We start from the raw sequence: 14,746 nt of genomic DNA, 5'->3' as shown, positions 1-14,746 counted from the left end.
GCAATGGTGCGATCTTGGCTCACTGCAACCTCCACCTCCCGGGTTCAAGCAATTCTCTTGCCTCAGCCTCCTAAGTATCTGAGATTACAGGCGCCTGCCACCACGCCCAGCTAATTTTTGTATTTTTAGTAGAGACAGGGTTTCACCATGTTGGCCAGGCTGGTCTCAAACTCCTGACCTCAAGTGATCCGCCCACCTCGGCCTCCCAAAGTGCTGGGATTACAGGCGTGAGCCACTGTGCCTGGCCAAGTGTTCTTTAAAATGTATCATTGTATGCCAGGCACGGTGGCTCACGCCTGTAATCCCAGTACTTTGGAAGGCCGAGGCGGGCGGATCACGAGGTCAGGAGATCGAGACCATCCTGGCTAACATGGTGAAACCCCATCTCTACTAAAAAAAATACAAAAAAATTAGCTGGGTGTGGTGGCAGGCGCCTGTAGTCCCAGCTACTCAGAAGGCTGAGGCAGGAGAATGGTGTGAACCCGGGAGGTGGAGCTTGCAGTGAGCCGAGATTGTGCCACTGCACTCCAGCCTGGGCGAAAGAGCCAGATAACGTCTCAAAAAAAAAAAAAAGTATCATTGTATGCACAGTAGATTTCCTGTGCCTACATGGTATTGAGCTCTTGTTTTACTCTTTTCTCACCAAGCATTATGATTTAAAGATCCTCCCAGGCCAGGCGCAGTGGGCTCACACCTGTAATCCCAGCACTTTGGGAGGCCAAGGCGGGCAGATCACGAGGTCAGGAGTTCAAGACCATCGTGACCAACGTGGTGAAAGCCCATCTCTGCTAAAAATACAAAAATTAGCCAGGCGTGGTGGCGCACGCCTGTAGTCCCAGCTACTCAGGAGGCTGAGGCAGGAGAATCGCTTGAACCTGGGAGGCGGAGGTTGCAGTGAGCTGAGATTGCGCCACTGCACTCCAGCCTGGTGACAGAGCAAGACTCTGTCTCAAAAAAAAAAACAAAAAACAAACTTTTTTTTTTCTTTATTTAGAGATGGGGTCTAGCTATATTGCCCAGGCTGGTCTTGAACTCCTGGCCTTAAGCAATCTTCCTGCCTTGGCTTCCCAAAGTGTTGGGATTACAGGCATGAGCCTCGGCACCCAGCTTCTTTTACTCATCTTTCTATTGGAGTGGCTGTTATTTTCTTCTTGATTTGCTGGAGTTTCATGTACCATCAGTTCTGCTATAATGCTTATTTTGAAAATGTGAATTTATTCCAATGCAGTTGATATATCAGGGAACAATTTGAGCATAACACCAATTTCACATTTGCTTACGTGCATCCAAGGTGAATCCAGGAAACCACACTCTGCTATAAGTATGTGTGTAGGAATACACAAAGCACACATACACGGCACTTCAAACAAATACCACCACCGCAGTTCCCCGCGTATTAGGAGCCACACCCATCCACATCTGGTACTAGGACTTTCCATCAGATCTCAAATAACCCTCTTTCCACCACATCACAGTAATTCACAAGGCGCTCCCTCCACCCCACACCCATTGCCACAACAAACTTCAAGTCTTTGTCAAGGTCAAGTGCCATATTTTTTGGAGTATGTTGGTATGTCTTAACCACCTAGCCTGTGTGAAACTGTTCTCTCCTTTTGTATTCTGTTCTTGTCTTTTTCTTTAAGCATCACTGACAAAGTTTACGAGGATTGTGACACAATCCTGTTTTCTCTGTAAGTCTTGTGGTTTTGACTGCAGGATTTTGCATATTGCTGTGATTTCTATGAATGCGTGCATTATAGTAGAACTGACTATTCTACATATTAGTCCCTTGTTGGCCGGGTGTGGTGGCTCATGCCTGTAATCCCAGCACTTTGGGAAGCCAAGGCGGCCGGATTACCTGAGGTCAGGAGTTCGAGACCAGCCTGGCCAACATGGTGAAACCCCGTCTCTACTTAAAAAAAAAAAAAAAAAAAAAAAAAAAAAGCAAAAAAATTAGCCGGGCCTGGTGGCAGACACCTATAATCCCAGCTACTGGGGAGGCTGAGGCAGGAGAATCGCTTGAACACAGGAGGCAGAGAGGTTGCAGTGAGCCAAGATCATGCTACTACACTCCAACCTGGGCAACAGAGCAAGATTCTGCCTCAAAATAAATAAAATAAAAATAAAAATGATATTAGTCCCTTGTTGATTGTAGGCATTACAAATATCTTCTCCCAGTCTCTCACTGATGCCACATTTTCCACAGCACGGTGCGGGAGGTTCCTTGCTGACCCAGGCACAGCTCAGAGCCAGTACCAGGAAGCCCTGGGGCAAAGTTGTGAGGAGTGGTTCTCTCATGTTGTTGGAGGTATATAGACCTGTGCAGTTTGTAGGGAGAGCAACTAGTAAATTCCAACAAAAAAATTTTTGCAGCTGGGCGCGGTGGCTCACGCCTGTAATCCCAGCACTTTGGGAGGCCGAGGCGGGCGGATCACAAGGTCAGGAGATCGAGACCATCCTGGCTAACACAGTGAAACCCCATCTCCACTAAAAATACAAAAAATTAGCCGGGCGTGGTGGTGGGTGCCTGTAGTCCCAGCTACTCGGGAGACTGAGGCAGGAGAATCACTTGAACCCGGCAGGCGGAGCTTGCAGTGAGCCGAGATCGCGCCACTGCACTCCGGCCTTGGCAACAGAGCGAGACTCTGTCTAAAAACAAACAAAAAAAATTTTTTTGGCTGGGCGCGGTGGCTCATGCCTGTAATCCCAGCACTTTGGGAGGCTGAGGCAGGTGGACCACCTGAGGTCAAGAGTTCAAGACCAGCCTGGCCAACATGGCGAAACCCCATCTCTACTAAAAATACAACAATTAGCTGGGCACGGTGGCACGCACCTGTAATCCCAGCTACTCAGGAGGCTGAGGCAGGAGAATTTGCTTGAACCTGGGAGGCAGAGGTTACAGTGAGCCAAGATCATGCCGCTGCACTCCAGCCTGTGTGACAGTGAGACTCTGTCTCAAAAAAAAAAAAAAAAAATATATATATATATATATATATATATGTATTTATATATATGTATTTATTTTTTTAAGGCTGGTCGAGTGAAGGAGGGGAAATGGAAAGGAACAAAGAAATCTGTAACTGGTTGTGATCAATTAGTTGTAAACACCGCTGCACTCGGCCCAGCCTCTAACCACATTTTAAATGCACACACCCTTTGAACCAGTTATTCCACTTTTAAAATTTATCTTAAAAGCAGTGTTGGGTGCAGTGGCTCATACCCTTCATCCTAGCACTTTGGGAGGTCAAAGCAGGAGGACCACTTGAGCCCAGGAGTTCAAGACCAACCTGGACAGCATAGCAAGACCCCATCTGGATAAAAAATTAGCTGGGCATGGTGGTGCATGCCTGTATTCCCAGCTACTTGGGAGGCTATGGTGGGAGGATCACTTGAGCCCAGGAGTTTGAGGCTGCAGTGAGCTATGATTGTACCACTGCATTCAGCCTAGATGACAGAGTGAGACCGTGTCTTAAAAGAAAGAAAAGGCCAGACGCGGTGGCTCATGCCTGTAATCCCAGCACTTTGGGAAGCCAAGGCGGGCGGATCACGAGGTCAACAGATGGAGACCATCCTGGCTAACACGGTGAAACCCCGTCTTCACTAAAAAATACAAAAAATTAGCCAGGCGTGGTGGCGGGCGCCTGTAGTCCCAGCTATTCGGGAGGCTGAGGCAGGAGAATGGCGTGAACTCGGGTGGCAGAGGTTGCACTGAGCAAAGATCGCGCCACTGCACTCCAGCCTGGACGACAGAGCGAGACTCCGTCTCAAAAAAAAAAAAAAGAAAGAAAGAAAAAAAGAATTTATCTGAAAAACATCCTTGGACACGTGCTAGACATTGGGTGCCAAACTCCTTTGTCATAGTGGACAAGGATGTCTGTCCACAGGTGTCAAATCCAAGAGTTGCGTTCATTCAGGGATGAATCTGTAGCCACATAGAGACCAAGGACGTGCCTGGTGGGCTGATGGGGAATGATGTCCAAGATGGAGTGGGGGTTCCCCCACCATTAATTTCTTTCTTTCTTTTTTTTTTTTTTTTTTTTTTTGAGACAGGTTCTCACTCTATTGCCCAGGCTGGAGAGCAGTGGCTCCATCTTGGCTCATTGCAGCCTTGACCTCCCAGGCTCAAGCAGTCCTCCTGCTTCAGCCTCCTGAGTAGCTGGGATTACAGGCGTGCACCACCACACCCAGCTAATTTTTATTTTTTATTTTTTTGTAGAGATGGGGGTCTCAATATGTTGCCCAGACTAGTCTCAAACTCCTGAGCTCAAGTGATCTTCCAGCTTCAGCCTCCCGAAGTGCTGAGATTACAGGCGTGCACCATGGCGCCCAGCCAATTTCTTTTTATAACATGTACAGAGAAGTACAGAAAGCATAACTGTCTAACCCAGCGAGTTTCAGAGCAAACACACCCATGTAACCAGCACCCAGATCAAGAAACAACATTTCCAGCCTCCCAGATGCTACCTGTGCCCCTCCTAGTCACCCCAACCTTCTTCCTCCCAAAGGCGCCTGACTTTTTTTTTTTGAGACAGGGTCTCACTCTGACTCCCAGGCTGGAGTGCAATGGCCCAATCATGGCTCACTGCAGCCTTGACCTCCCTGGGCTCAGGTGATCCATCTCAGACTACCAAGTAGCTGCGACTACAGGCATGCACCACCATGCCCAGCTAATTTTTCTATGTTTTGTAGTGACAAGGTTTTGCTGTGTTGCTCAGGCTGGTCTCAAACTCCTGGGCTCAAACGATCCTCCTGCCTTGGCCTCCCCACTTGCTCGTATTATAGGTGTGAGCCACCACACCCACCCACACATAACTTCTAGTGTGGTAATTACTTTGTGAGTTTTTGAACATCATATGAATGGGATCATACAGTAAGTTTTCTTTTGCATGTCTGGTGTCTCGCCTGCATGGCGTCTGTGAGATTCAGCTATACTATGGGTATGACAGTAGGCTGTTGTGTCTCATTGCTGGGTGTTTCCAGTATGTGATTATGGCCCAGTTTCTTTATCTACTCTGTGCTGACAGGCATGGGTAGTTTCCAGTTTATGAGCCATTGTGAATAGGGCAGTGTATGTGTCTTGTAAACAGGTGTACCCTTCTGTTTGGTGTATACGTGGGAGAGGAATTGCTGGCTCATAGGATTGGCATATGCCTGGCTTCAGTAGATACTGACAGTTGCTTTCCAAAGTGGTTGTGCTGGTCTGCACTCCCCTCAGCAGTGCACGAGGGTTCTAGTAGCTCCATGTCCTCGCCTGCACCCCTCTGTCTAATTGCAACCCTTGTGGTGCATGTGGGGAGGTATCTCAATGACGTTTTTTTTGAGATGGAGTCTCGCTCTGTCCCCCAGGCTAGAGTGCAGTGGCGTGATCTCAGCTCACTGCAACCTCCACCTCCCAGGTTCAAGCGATTCTCATGCCTCAGCCTCCCCAGTAGCTGGGATTACAGGCGCACACCACCACGCCCAGCTAACTTTTTGTATTTTTAGTAGAGATGGGGTTTTGCCATGTTGGCCAGACTGGACTCAAACTCCTGACCTCAAGTGATCTGCCCGCCTCAGCCTCCATAGTGCTGGGATTACAGGCGTGAGCCACTGCGCTCAGCCCTCAGTGAAGTTTTAATGTGTGTTTCCCTGGTGACTATATTAGTTTCCTATCATTGTTGTAACAAATTCCTACTAATTTAGTGTTGCAGCATCACACCTCATGGAGCCTCTGGTGTACCTGTGAGAGAATGAGAGTCAGAAAGGCAAATAATATCTTAGTATTATTAAGATAGCAGTTTTCACCTTGCAGACTCTCTAGAAATGTGTTGGGGGACCACAGGGTCCTGGGACCCACACTTTGAGAACCCACACTGATCTAGAAGAATATTGGACTCTTATAGCCTAGGAACGATGGCAAATGTTTAAAAGGATTTCCTATCCATATTTTTTATTTCTTGCAGAGATATATAACAGGTTGATCACTAAAGCAAGTATTTTCAGGCCAGACATGGTGGCTCACACCTGTAGTCCCAGCACTTTGGGAGGCCGAGGTGGGTGGATCACCTGAGGTCAGGAGTTCAAGGCCAGCCTAGCCAATATGGTAAAACCCTGTTTCTACTAAAAATACAAAAAATTAGCCAGGTATGGTGGCGTGCACCTGTAATCCCAGCTACTTAGGAGGCTGAGGCAGGAGAATTGCTTGAACCCAAGAGGCGGAGGTTGTAGTGAGCTGAGGTCGTGCCATTGCACTCCAGCTTGGGCAACAAGAGCAAAACTCCATCTCAAAAAAAAAAAAAGAATTTTCAAGCACAAAAGATATGATGTGCCAGGTGCGGTGGCTCACACCTGTAATCCCAACACTTTGGGAGGCCGGGAGTTCACTTGAGTCCAGGAGTTCGAGGCCAACCTGGGCAACATGGCAAAACCCCATCTCTACTAAAAATACAAAAATTAGCTGGGCATGGTGGCACATGCCTGTAGTCCCAGCTACTCGGGAGGCTGAGGCAGGATAATCACTTGAGCCCAGGAGGTCAAGGCTGCAGTGATCTGTGATTGTACCACTGCACTCCAGCCTGGACAACAGAGTGAGTCCCTGTCTCAAAAAAAAAAACCCACAAAGAAAAAACGATGTTAGATTAAAAATGGCTGGCAGAGAGGGAAGTGGAACGGAAATACAAGTTCAAAGAGAAAAACAGGACATGTACAATTTTCTGCTGTTGAAACAGCTTTTTCTTGCATTTTTAAAAAGGTCTCAAATCATTACAGTATTTAGATTCCATGAGCTACACATTTACATTGCTGGAAATTGTATCCTTTGCAACTGTTTAAGCTTGGGAGAATTTTTAGGTGGCAACTTAGAGATGAGTGAGACTAGTATATAATGTTACTAGATTTTCTCTCTTCTCTCTTCTCCTCTCTTTCTTTTCTTTTGACAGTCTCTGTCTGTCACCAGGCTGGAGTGCAGTGGTGCAATCTCCACTCCCTGCAACCTGCACCTCCCAGGTTCAAGTGAGTCTCCTGTTTCAGCCTCGTGAGTAGCTGGGACTACAGGCGTGTGCCATCACACCCAGCTAATTTTTGTATTTTTAGTAGAGACAGGGTTTCACCATGTTGGCCAGGATGGTCTCAATCTCTTGATCTCGTGATCCACCCCCGCCTCAGCTTCCCAAAGTGCTGGGATTACAGGCATCAGCCACTGCACCTGGCCATTAACTTCTTTTTAAATTTAGTAGAGATGGATCTTGCTGTGTTGCCTAGGCTCATCTCCATCTCCTGGGCTCAAGCAGTCCTCTTGCTTCAGCCTCCCAAAGTTTTGGGATTACAGGCGTGAGCCCTGAGCCTGACTCTAAATCCTTTTAAGGGATAAAAAAGCCTGCAGGGGCCAGGCACAGTGACTCACGCCTGTAATCCCAGCACTTTGGGAGGCTGAGGTGGGTGGATCACCTGAGGTCAGGAGCTCAAGACCAGCCTGGCCAACATGGTGAAACCCTGTCTCTACTAAAAATACAAAAAAATTAGCCAGGCGTGGTGGCAGGCACCTGTAATCCCTGCTATTTGGGAGGCTGAGGCAGGAGAATAGCTTTAACTTGGGAGGCAGAGGTTTCAGTGAGCCAAGATCATGCCATTGCACTCCAGTCTGGGCACCAAGAGTGAAACTCTGTCTCAAAAAACAAACAAAAAGGCATGCAGGCTGTTTACTGGCCAAGCAGTCTTGGTGAAAGCTGCCCAGCCTCTGTGGGTTCAGGGGTTCTCCTTTTACAAATGAACTCCAAAAAAGTAGGGGGCTCCCTTCCTCACACCATACACAAAAATTAACTCAAAAAGTAAAAGTGAAAATGATCAAACCCCTAGAAGAAAACATAGGAATAAATGTGCATTATCTTGGCTTAGGCAATGTCTTTTTTTTTTTTTTTAATTGCGACAGAGCCTCGCTCTTTCTAGGCTGGAGTGCAGTGGCACGATGTTGGCTCACTGCAACCTCTGCCTCCTGGGCTCAAGTGATTCTCAGTGCCTCAGCCTCCCGAGTAGCTGGGATTACTGGCGTGCGCCACCACGCCCAGCTAATTTTTGTATTTTTAGTAGAGACGGGGTTTCACCATGTTGGCCAGGCTGGTCTCGAACTCCTGAACTCAAGTGATCCACCTGACTCAGCCTCCCAAAGTGCTGGGATTACAGGCATGAGCCACTACACCTGGTCTGAAACCACTTTAAAAGGGTTAATTTTATGGTATGTGAATTATGTCTCAATAAACTCATTTAAAAGGGTGGGGGTTGCCCTCAAGTATGGGGAATGATCAAAGGTATCAAAGTAAGGTGGCAAAATGTTGACAGCTGCTGGACCCCAGGACATGGGTACATGGGGGTTCCTTATACTATTCTGGTTTTGTATGTGTTTGAAAACTTACAGAATAAAAAAGTTTTGCTTTTTGAATTGAGCTCCAGGGTTCTGGGGTCTTCTCTTCCTCCTTTACCTGCAGTGGGTGTGGAGGTAGCTCTTCCCCTAGACACAGAGCCCTACTCTGACCTGCCCTCTGATCGGTCGATCTGAGACATAATCACAGCTGCTAGATCCAGTTGCTAGTGGACTGGCAGGCAGCGATTGGGTCAAGCCTTAGCTAAGTGCCAAGCCTTGAGCCAATCACTGGGCTGGTCCACACCTTGGCCTCAGTCAGAGCCTCCAGATATGAGAGGGGAAGGGAAGGTGGAGTGGATTCATCAACAATAGTGGCCCCCTTGGTGTCTTTTTTTTTTCCCCTCCATTAAATGGCACAGCCACTACCCCAGCTAATCTGAAGTAGTGGCTAGACTTTGAATCCTGGTCTCCCGCCCTCTTACCTCCAAACAAAGAGTTTTGTTGTTAAAGGTGCTATTTTCATATATAAATGAGTCTAGGTGAGTCTGGAAGGGGGACTTCCTGGAGGAGGCCTGGCGACCACGTGCCCTCCCTCTCTTCCACCTCACCCCCCCTTCTCCGCCTCCGCTTTCCCATTGAGGGGGCAGATCAGCTCTGAGGGCTGTAGAGGTCTTCCCTGTGCTGCCTGCCTCTGGTCACCACAGTCCTGCCACTGTCCCTTCCTCCCTAGGATGACGCGGCATGGCAAGAACTGCACCGCGGGGGCCGTCTACACCTACCACGAGAAGAAGAAGGACACAGGTGCAGGGCTGGGGTGGGGCGGGGCGGGAGATGGCTGTGTCTTGGAGTCACCATCTCCCCTCGTGCCCGAGGTTTTGTTTCCTCTGTGTCCCTGTCTCCCGCCCCTGACATACACTGATGGCCATGACCATGTAAACAACAGCTGGGTGATCCCACGCCCCCATGTGGCCCGGCACTGTGTTCTCTGCCTTCTGCGCATGAACTCACTCCTCCCAACAGAGCGTCAGGGAGGGTGCTCTTGTTACCCCATGTTCCAGCGGAAGAAACTGAGGCCCAAAGAGGGACAGGCACTTGAGCTTGGTCACAGCCAGAAGGGTGGAGGGGAGTCAGCTGTCAGCCCCTCCACCGAGCTGCCACTCAGTGACCAGACCTGTCTGCCTCTCACCCTCCAGGGTTGACACCTCCCTGTGGGTTCAGCCCATGGCCCCAGCACACAGACAGCGGCTCCCGACTGCCTGTTTCTCTCTGGGTCCCCCACCCCCACCACCTTGTTGTCTCTGTGCCTCTCTTTGGGGCTTTGGAGACAGACATGTCTCCTGTTGCTCCGCCCCTCCATCACTCTGCCCATCTCTGTCCCCAGCGGCCTCAGGCTATGGGACCCAGAACATTCGACTGAGCCGGGATGCCGTGAAGGACTTCGACTGCTGTTGTCTCTCCCTGCAGCCTTGCCACGATCCTGTTGTCACGTGAGCTGGGAACAGGGATGGGTAGGTCTGGGTGGGGAGGGCAAGGGAACCGCCAGGAGGAGGCTGTGTGCGTGGGTCTGGCCACCTGCACAGCCAGGGAACCCTGGATGAGCAGTTTATCCTCAGAGCCTCTGTATTCTCACCTGAGACGTGGGCATGATCCTAGCGTCTGTTTCATAGTGTGGAACAGATGGAAAGGAACATACTTCTAATGGGGTGTAGGGCTCTTGGAGCATTGCCGAGGCCATCGGAGCAGCTCGCCTTTGGAGACTTCCCATGACCTACCTCTGGTGGTAGGGCAAAGGCTTAACAGGTGCTGAGTCCAGGCACTAAATACGTGCTCAATTAGTGGTATATTTTGTAGAAGACAGTAATTAATGCTCAGAGCCCCCAAGGCCACCTTCAGGTTTTTTTTTTTTTTTTTTTTTTTTTTTTTGAGACAGAGTCTTCACTTTGTTGCCCAGGCTGGAGTGCAATGGGGACATCTTGGGGACATCACTGATCTCCCAGGCTCAGGTGATCCTCCTGCCTCAGCCCCCGCGAGTAGCTGGAACCACAGGTGTGCACTACCACACCTAGAGTTTTTGTTTGTTTGTTTTTTGTAGAGAGGGGATCTCACTTTGTTGCCCAGGCTGGTCTCGAACTCCTGGCTGCAACAATATATGGCACACATTGTTGCTGAGAGAATGAAGCACTTTCCCTGCAGCTCTATTGGGAGAGGACAGCTGGAAGCTCAAATCTATTCTCTACTAGATTCTGCCCCATGTGCCTTTTTCCCTTGCTGATTTTAATCTGCATCCTTTCACTGCAGTGAACTATCACCATGAGTATAACAGCTTTGCTGAGTTCTGTGAATTCTAGCAAATAATTGAACTTGGGGCTGATCATGATGGCTTCTGCCTGTAATCCCAGCACTTCGGGAGGCCGAGGCGGGAGGATCACTTTCTTTCTTTCTCATTGCACCCTGTCTTTGCAGCCCAGATGGCTACCTGTATGAGCGTGAGGCCATCCTGGAGTACATTCTGCACCAGAAGAAGGAGATTGCCCGGCAAATGAAGGTGATGGGGATGGGGAGAAGGAGGCACAGGGAGGCAGGAGCTTTTGAGTCTGAGCTCACAGGCAGAGCCACTCAGAGCCCTCCGATCTCAGTTCCCTCTGCCTGGTACACCATTCCCCTTCTGCTTCCGGCCAAATCCTCCTCACCAATTTCAGCCCAGGTGCTGCCTCCTCTGAGCTCCTGCCAGTCCCCTGGATCTACCCCAGTCACCTCTTCTCTTAGCACTTGGCATAGTTGTAACTCTACATGTGGCTGTCTGACACATGCCCACTTTCCCTTCTGGACTTCGAGTTTTCCCCCCCTGTGGCTTAGGTCCTTAGTAAAGATGTGCTAAATGGGTTGGGGGTGGTGGCTCACACCTGTAATCCCAGCACTTTGGGAGGCCGAGGCAGGCGGATCACTTGAGGTCAACAGTTAGAGGCCAGCCTGGCCAACACGGTGAAACCCTGTCTCTACTAAAAATACAAAAAAAAAAAAAAAAAAAAAAAAAAAAATTTAGCTGGGCATGGCGGGCGCCTGTAATCCCAGCTACTCGGGAAGCTAAGGCAGGAGAATCACTTGAACCCATGGGTAGAGGTTGCAGTGAGCTGAGATGGCACCATGGCACCACTGCACTTCAGCCTGGGTAATGGAATGAGATTCTGTTTAAAAAAAAAAAAAAGATGTGCTACATGAATTGACATCACCACCCCATTTTTTCTGGGCCTGTTTCATCATGTGTAAAACGGGCTGACGGCCAAATCAGAGGACACAGCAGGGCACCTGGGAGGTACACGCAGATGAGCATTCTCAAGGCGTGTTACTGGGAACCCGGCCTGGCCTTCCACGGACAAAGCCATTTGATGGGTAGGAGGGGCCCTGTTTGAGGCACAGTGGGTCTGTCCCCCTCTTCCCCTGCCTGGTTGCTGGCGCTCAGGAAACACTACAGGTCACGTGCTTATTGGGCTTTTTGTCCCAAGCAAGTGGCTCCCCCTGTGCCCATGTCCTCCACGCAGCCTGGTGGTCATGTCGGAGGCCCTCATGAGCATCCATCACTGTCACTGTTACCTCCTCACTCAGCTGGGTGGCCCAGGGTGGTCTCAAACTGCAGCACCGCCCGGGCACCTGCTGTGCACCAGTGAGGGCTGAGCTCAGGACATGGCTTCACTCCTCCCGTCCTCACTCACTGCCCGTCCGTAGACACGGGCTCCTCAGCATTCCCTTAGATCTGGAGTCTACATCCCCCGTCCCAAACACGGTCTGGGGCATGCACTGTATAGAAAACCTAATTGGCCAGCAGGTGACATTAATTAAATGCTTAGTTGAGTGCCAGGTGAGGCTCTCCATGCTTTAAACACTCACCTTATGTAACCCTTCAGTGAGTCACTGAGGTGGGTAACCACCGTTAGCCTGTTTTATAGATGAAGAAACTGAGGCCAGGAGAGGTCATAGTGCTCACTTAGGCCACAGAGTGACAGAGATGGGCTTTGAGCCCTGGCGCTCTGGCTATACAACGCAGTAAGGTTCACACCCGCCCAGGCAGTGACCACCCTCTGCCAGATAGTGCCTCCATCAGAGGGTCCCCTTTGCGGGCCTCAGTTTACCTACCTGTGAAATGGGAGGAAGATACCCCCAGCCTCACGGGCAGATGCTCAGCCCACTTTCCCCGACGCAGGCCTACGAGAAGCAGCGGGGCACCAGGCGCGAGGAGCAGAAGGAGCTTCAGCGGGCGGCCTCGCAGGACCATGTGCGGGGATTCCTGGAGAAGGAGTCGGCCATCGTGAGCCGGCCCCTCAACCCTTTCACAGCCAAGGCCCTCTCGGGCACCAGCCCAGGTGACTCAGGTTGGGCTTGTTGTGGGTTGGGGGGCGGGGCGCCGCGGACTGGGCGGGCCCAGGGGGCGGCATCTGAGTCCCTTCCTTCCCCCACAGATGATGTCCAACCTGGGCCCAGTGTGGGTCCTCCAAGTAAGGACAAGGACAAAGTGCTGCCCAGCTTCTGGATCCCGTCGCTGACACCCGAAGCCAAGGCCACCAAGCTGGAGAAGCCGGTGAGCCCCCACAGCGCCCCAGCACGCACTGTGCCAGGGCGCCAGGGTTCCCCACCGTCCTCACGCACAGGGACCACGCGCTCTCCACCTGCGCCAGCCCTGCCTACTGAGCCCGCCTCTCTGCCCCTTGCAGTCCCGCACGGTGACCTGCCCCATGTCGGGGAAGCCCCTGCGCATGTCGGACCTGACGCCCGTGCACTTCACACCGCTAGACAGCTCCGTGGACCGCGTGGGGCTCATCACGCGCAGCGAGCGCTACGTGTGCGCCGTGACCCGCGACAGCCTGAGCAACGCCACCCCCTGCGCTGTGCTGCGGCCCTCGTGAGTCACCTGGGAGGGGAGGGAAGGGACCACCCGGGAACCTGCGGGGCGGGCCAGCTTTGGGGCCAGTAGGTCCCCAGGAAGGCCTCTGATCAGAGTCTCCCGCCTTCGGCCTCACCGTAGTGGGGCAGTGGTCACCCTCGAATGCGTGGAGAAGCTGATTCGGAAGGACATGGTGGACCCTGTGACTGGAGACAAACTCACAGACCGCGACATCATCGTGCTGCAGCGGGTAAGAGTCCCACCCCTCCCCTTCCCCCCGCACTCCAAGGCCCCGCCCCTCCCCTTCACCCCCTCCAAGGCCCCGCCCCTCCCCTTCACCCCCTCCAAGGCCTCGTCCCTTCCCCTTCCCCCAACTCTCCAAGGCCCCAGCTTCTCTGCTCTGTAAGGCCCCCCTCTTTCTCCTGCAAGGCCCCGCCCTTTCCTCCTGCTCTCCTAGGCCCCGCCTCCTCCTTCCTTTTCAAGGCCCCCCCCCCGCCCTATGTTTTAAGGTCCCGCCCCTCCCCTGCTTCCAGCCCTCCAAGGCTCCACCCCTCTCCTTCACACGCTCCCTCCCAAGGCTCCTCCCCTGCCACACTCTACCCTCTTCTCTGCGCCCTGCGCCCTGTCCATCCATGCCCACTGCGGTCGCCTCGCCCTCTCCCCAACTCCTACTCCTTAGCCAGCAAGCCGCTTCACCTTGACCCGCTTAGGAATCCCCACTACCACCTGGAGCCCCACTGGTCACCCCCGGGCCGGCCTCCACCTCGCCCTTCTCTCTACCTCCCCCAGGGCGGTACCGGCTTCGCCGGCTCCGGAGTGAAGCTGCAAGCGGAGAAATCGCGGCCAGTGATGCAGGCCTGAGTGTGTGCGGGAGACCAAATAAACCGGCTTGGGTGCGCAAGGACGTGGCGCCTTCATTCGCGGCGTGGGCGCCCCGGGGACAGGGCAGGCGAGGATGCCGGGCCATGCAAACAGCGCTCCTACAGCGCACGCTGGAGTTTGAAAGAGCGGGCTAAGCATATTGAATGTGGTCTCACATTAAGAACAAAATCTGGCCAGGCACAGTGGCTCACGCCTGTAATCCCAGCACTTTGGGAGGCCCAGGCCAGCGTATCACTTGAGGTCAGGAATTCGAGACCCGCCTGGCCAACATGGTGAAACCCTGTCTACTAAAAATACAAAAATTAGCCGGGCATGGTGGTGCGCACCAGTAATCCCAGCTACTCGAGAGGCTGAGGCAGGAGAATCGCTTGAACCCAGGAGGCGGAGGTTGCAGTGAGCCAACATCGCACCATTGCACTTCAGCCTGGGCAACAGAGCGAGACTCCATCTCAAAAGAAGAAAAAAAAAAGAAAAAGAAAAAAACCTGAATAGAACGCAAATGCACAGCATTAAAATTGGTTGAGTGGCCGGAAGTCCAAGTCTAAGCCAAGACCGTGTGAGTGCGCCACTTTAATGAGCTACATAGAAATTCCTCGAGTTCTTTGTTAGGGTTCCCGGATTTTTGCCAGGTTTGAAGAACAGGAAATGCCCAG

At 51.7% G+C, this 14,746-nt stretch overlaps 1 protein-coding gene across 2 annotated transcripts in view; it reads left to right on the top strand.

The window, feature by feature from the left end:
- Positions 1–14,112, top strand: part of NOSIP (nitric oxide synthase interacting protein) — a 29,449-nt gene extending 15,337 nt beyond the window's left edge. For both annotated transcript variants that reach the window (XM_002829557.6, XM_054540989.2), the window contains 8 exons: positions 9,066–9,136; positions 9,717–9,822; positions 10,799–10,880; positions 12,534–12,693; positions 12,790–12,908; positions 13,042–13,229; positions 13,353–13,461; positions 14,001–14,112. In XM_002829557.6, coding sequence (XP_002829603.1) covers positions 9,067–9,136; positions 9,717–9,822; positions 10,799–10,880; positions 12,534–12,693; positions 12,790–12,908; positions 13,042–13,229; positions 13,353–13,461; positions 14,001–14,072 — 906 coding nt within the window. In that variant the 5' untranslated portion in view covers position 9,066 and the 3' untranslated portion in view covers positions 14,073–14,112. The remainder of the gene's footprint in view (positions 1–9,065; positions 9,137–9,716; positions 9,823–10,798; positions 10,881–12,533; positions 12,694–12,789; positions 12,909–13,041; positions 13,230–13,352; positions 13,462–14,000) is intronic.
- Positions 14,113–14,746: the final 634 nt, after the last annotated feature.

This window comes from Pongo abelii, chromosome 20, assembly GCF_028885655.2.
Source record: "Pongo abelii isolate AG06213 chromosome 20, NHGRI_mPonAbe1-v2.0_pri, whole genome shotgun sequence".
Lineage (NCBI taxonomy): Eukaryota > Metazoa > Chordata > Mammalia > Primates > Hominidae > Pongo > Pongo abelii.
The sequence above is the reverse complement of the archived record's forward strand: the minus strand, read 5'-3'. Positions and strand labels throughout refer to the sequence as shown.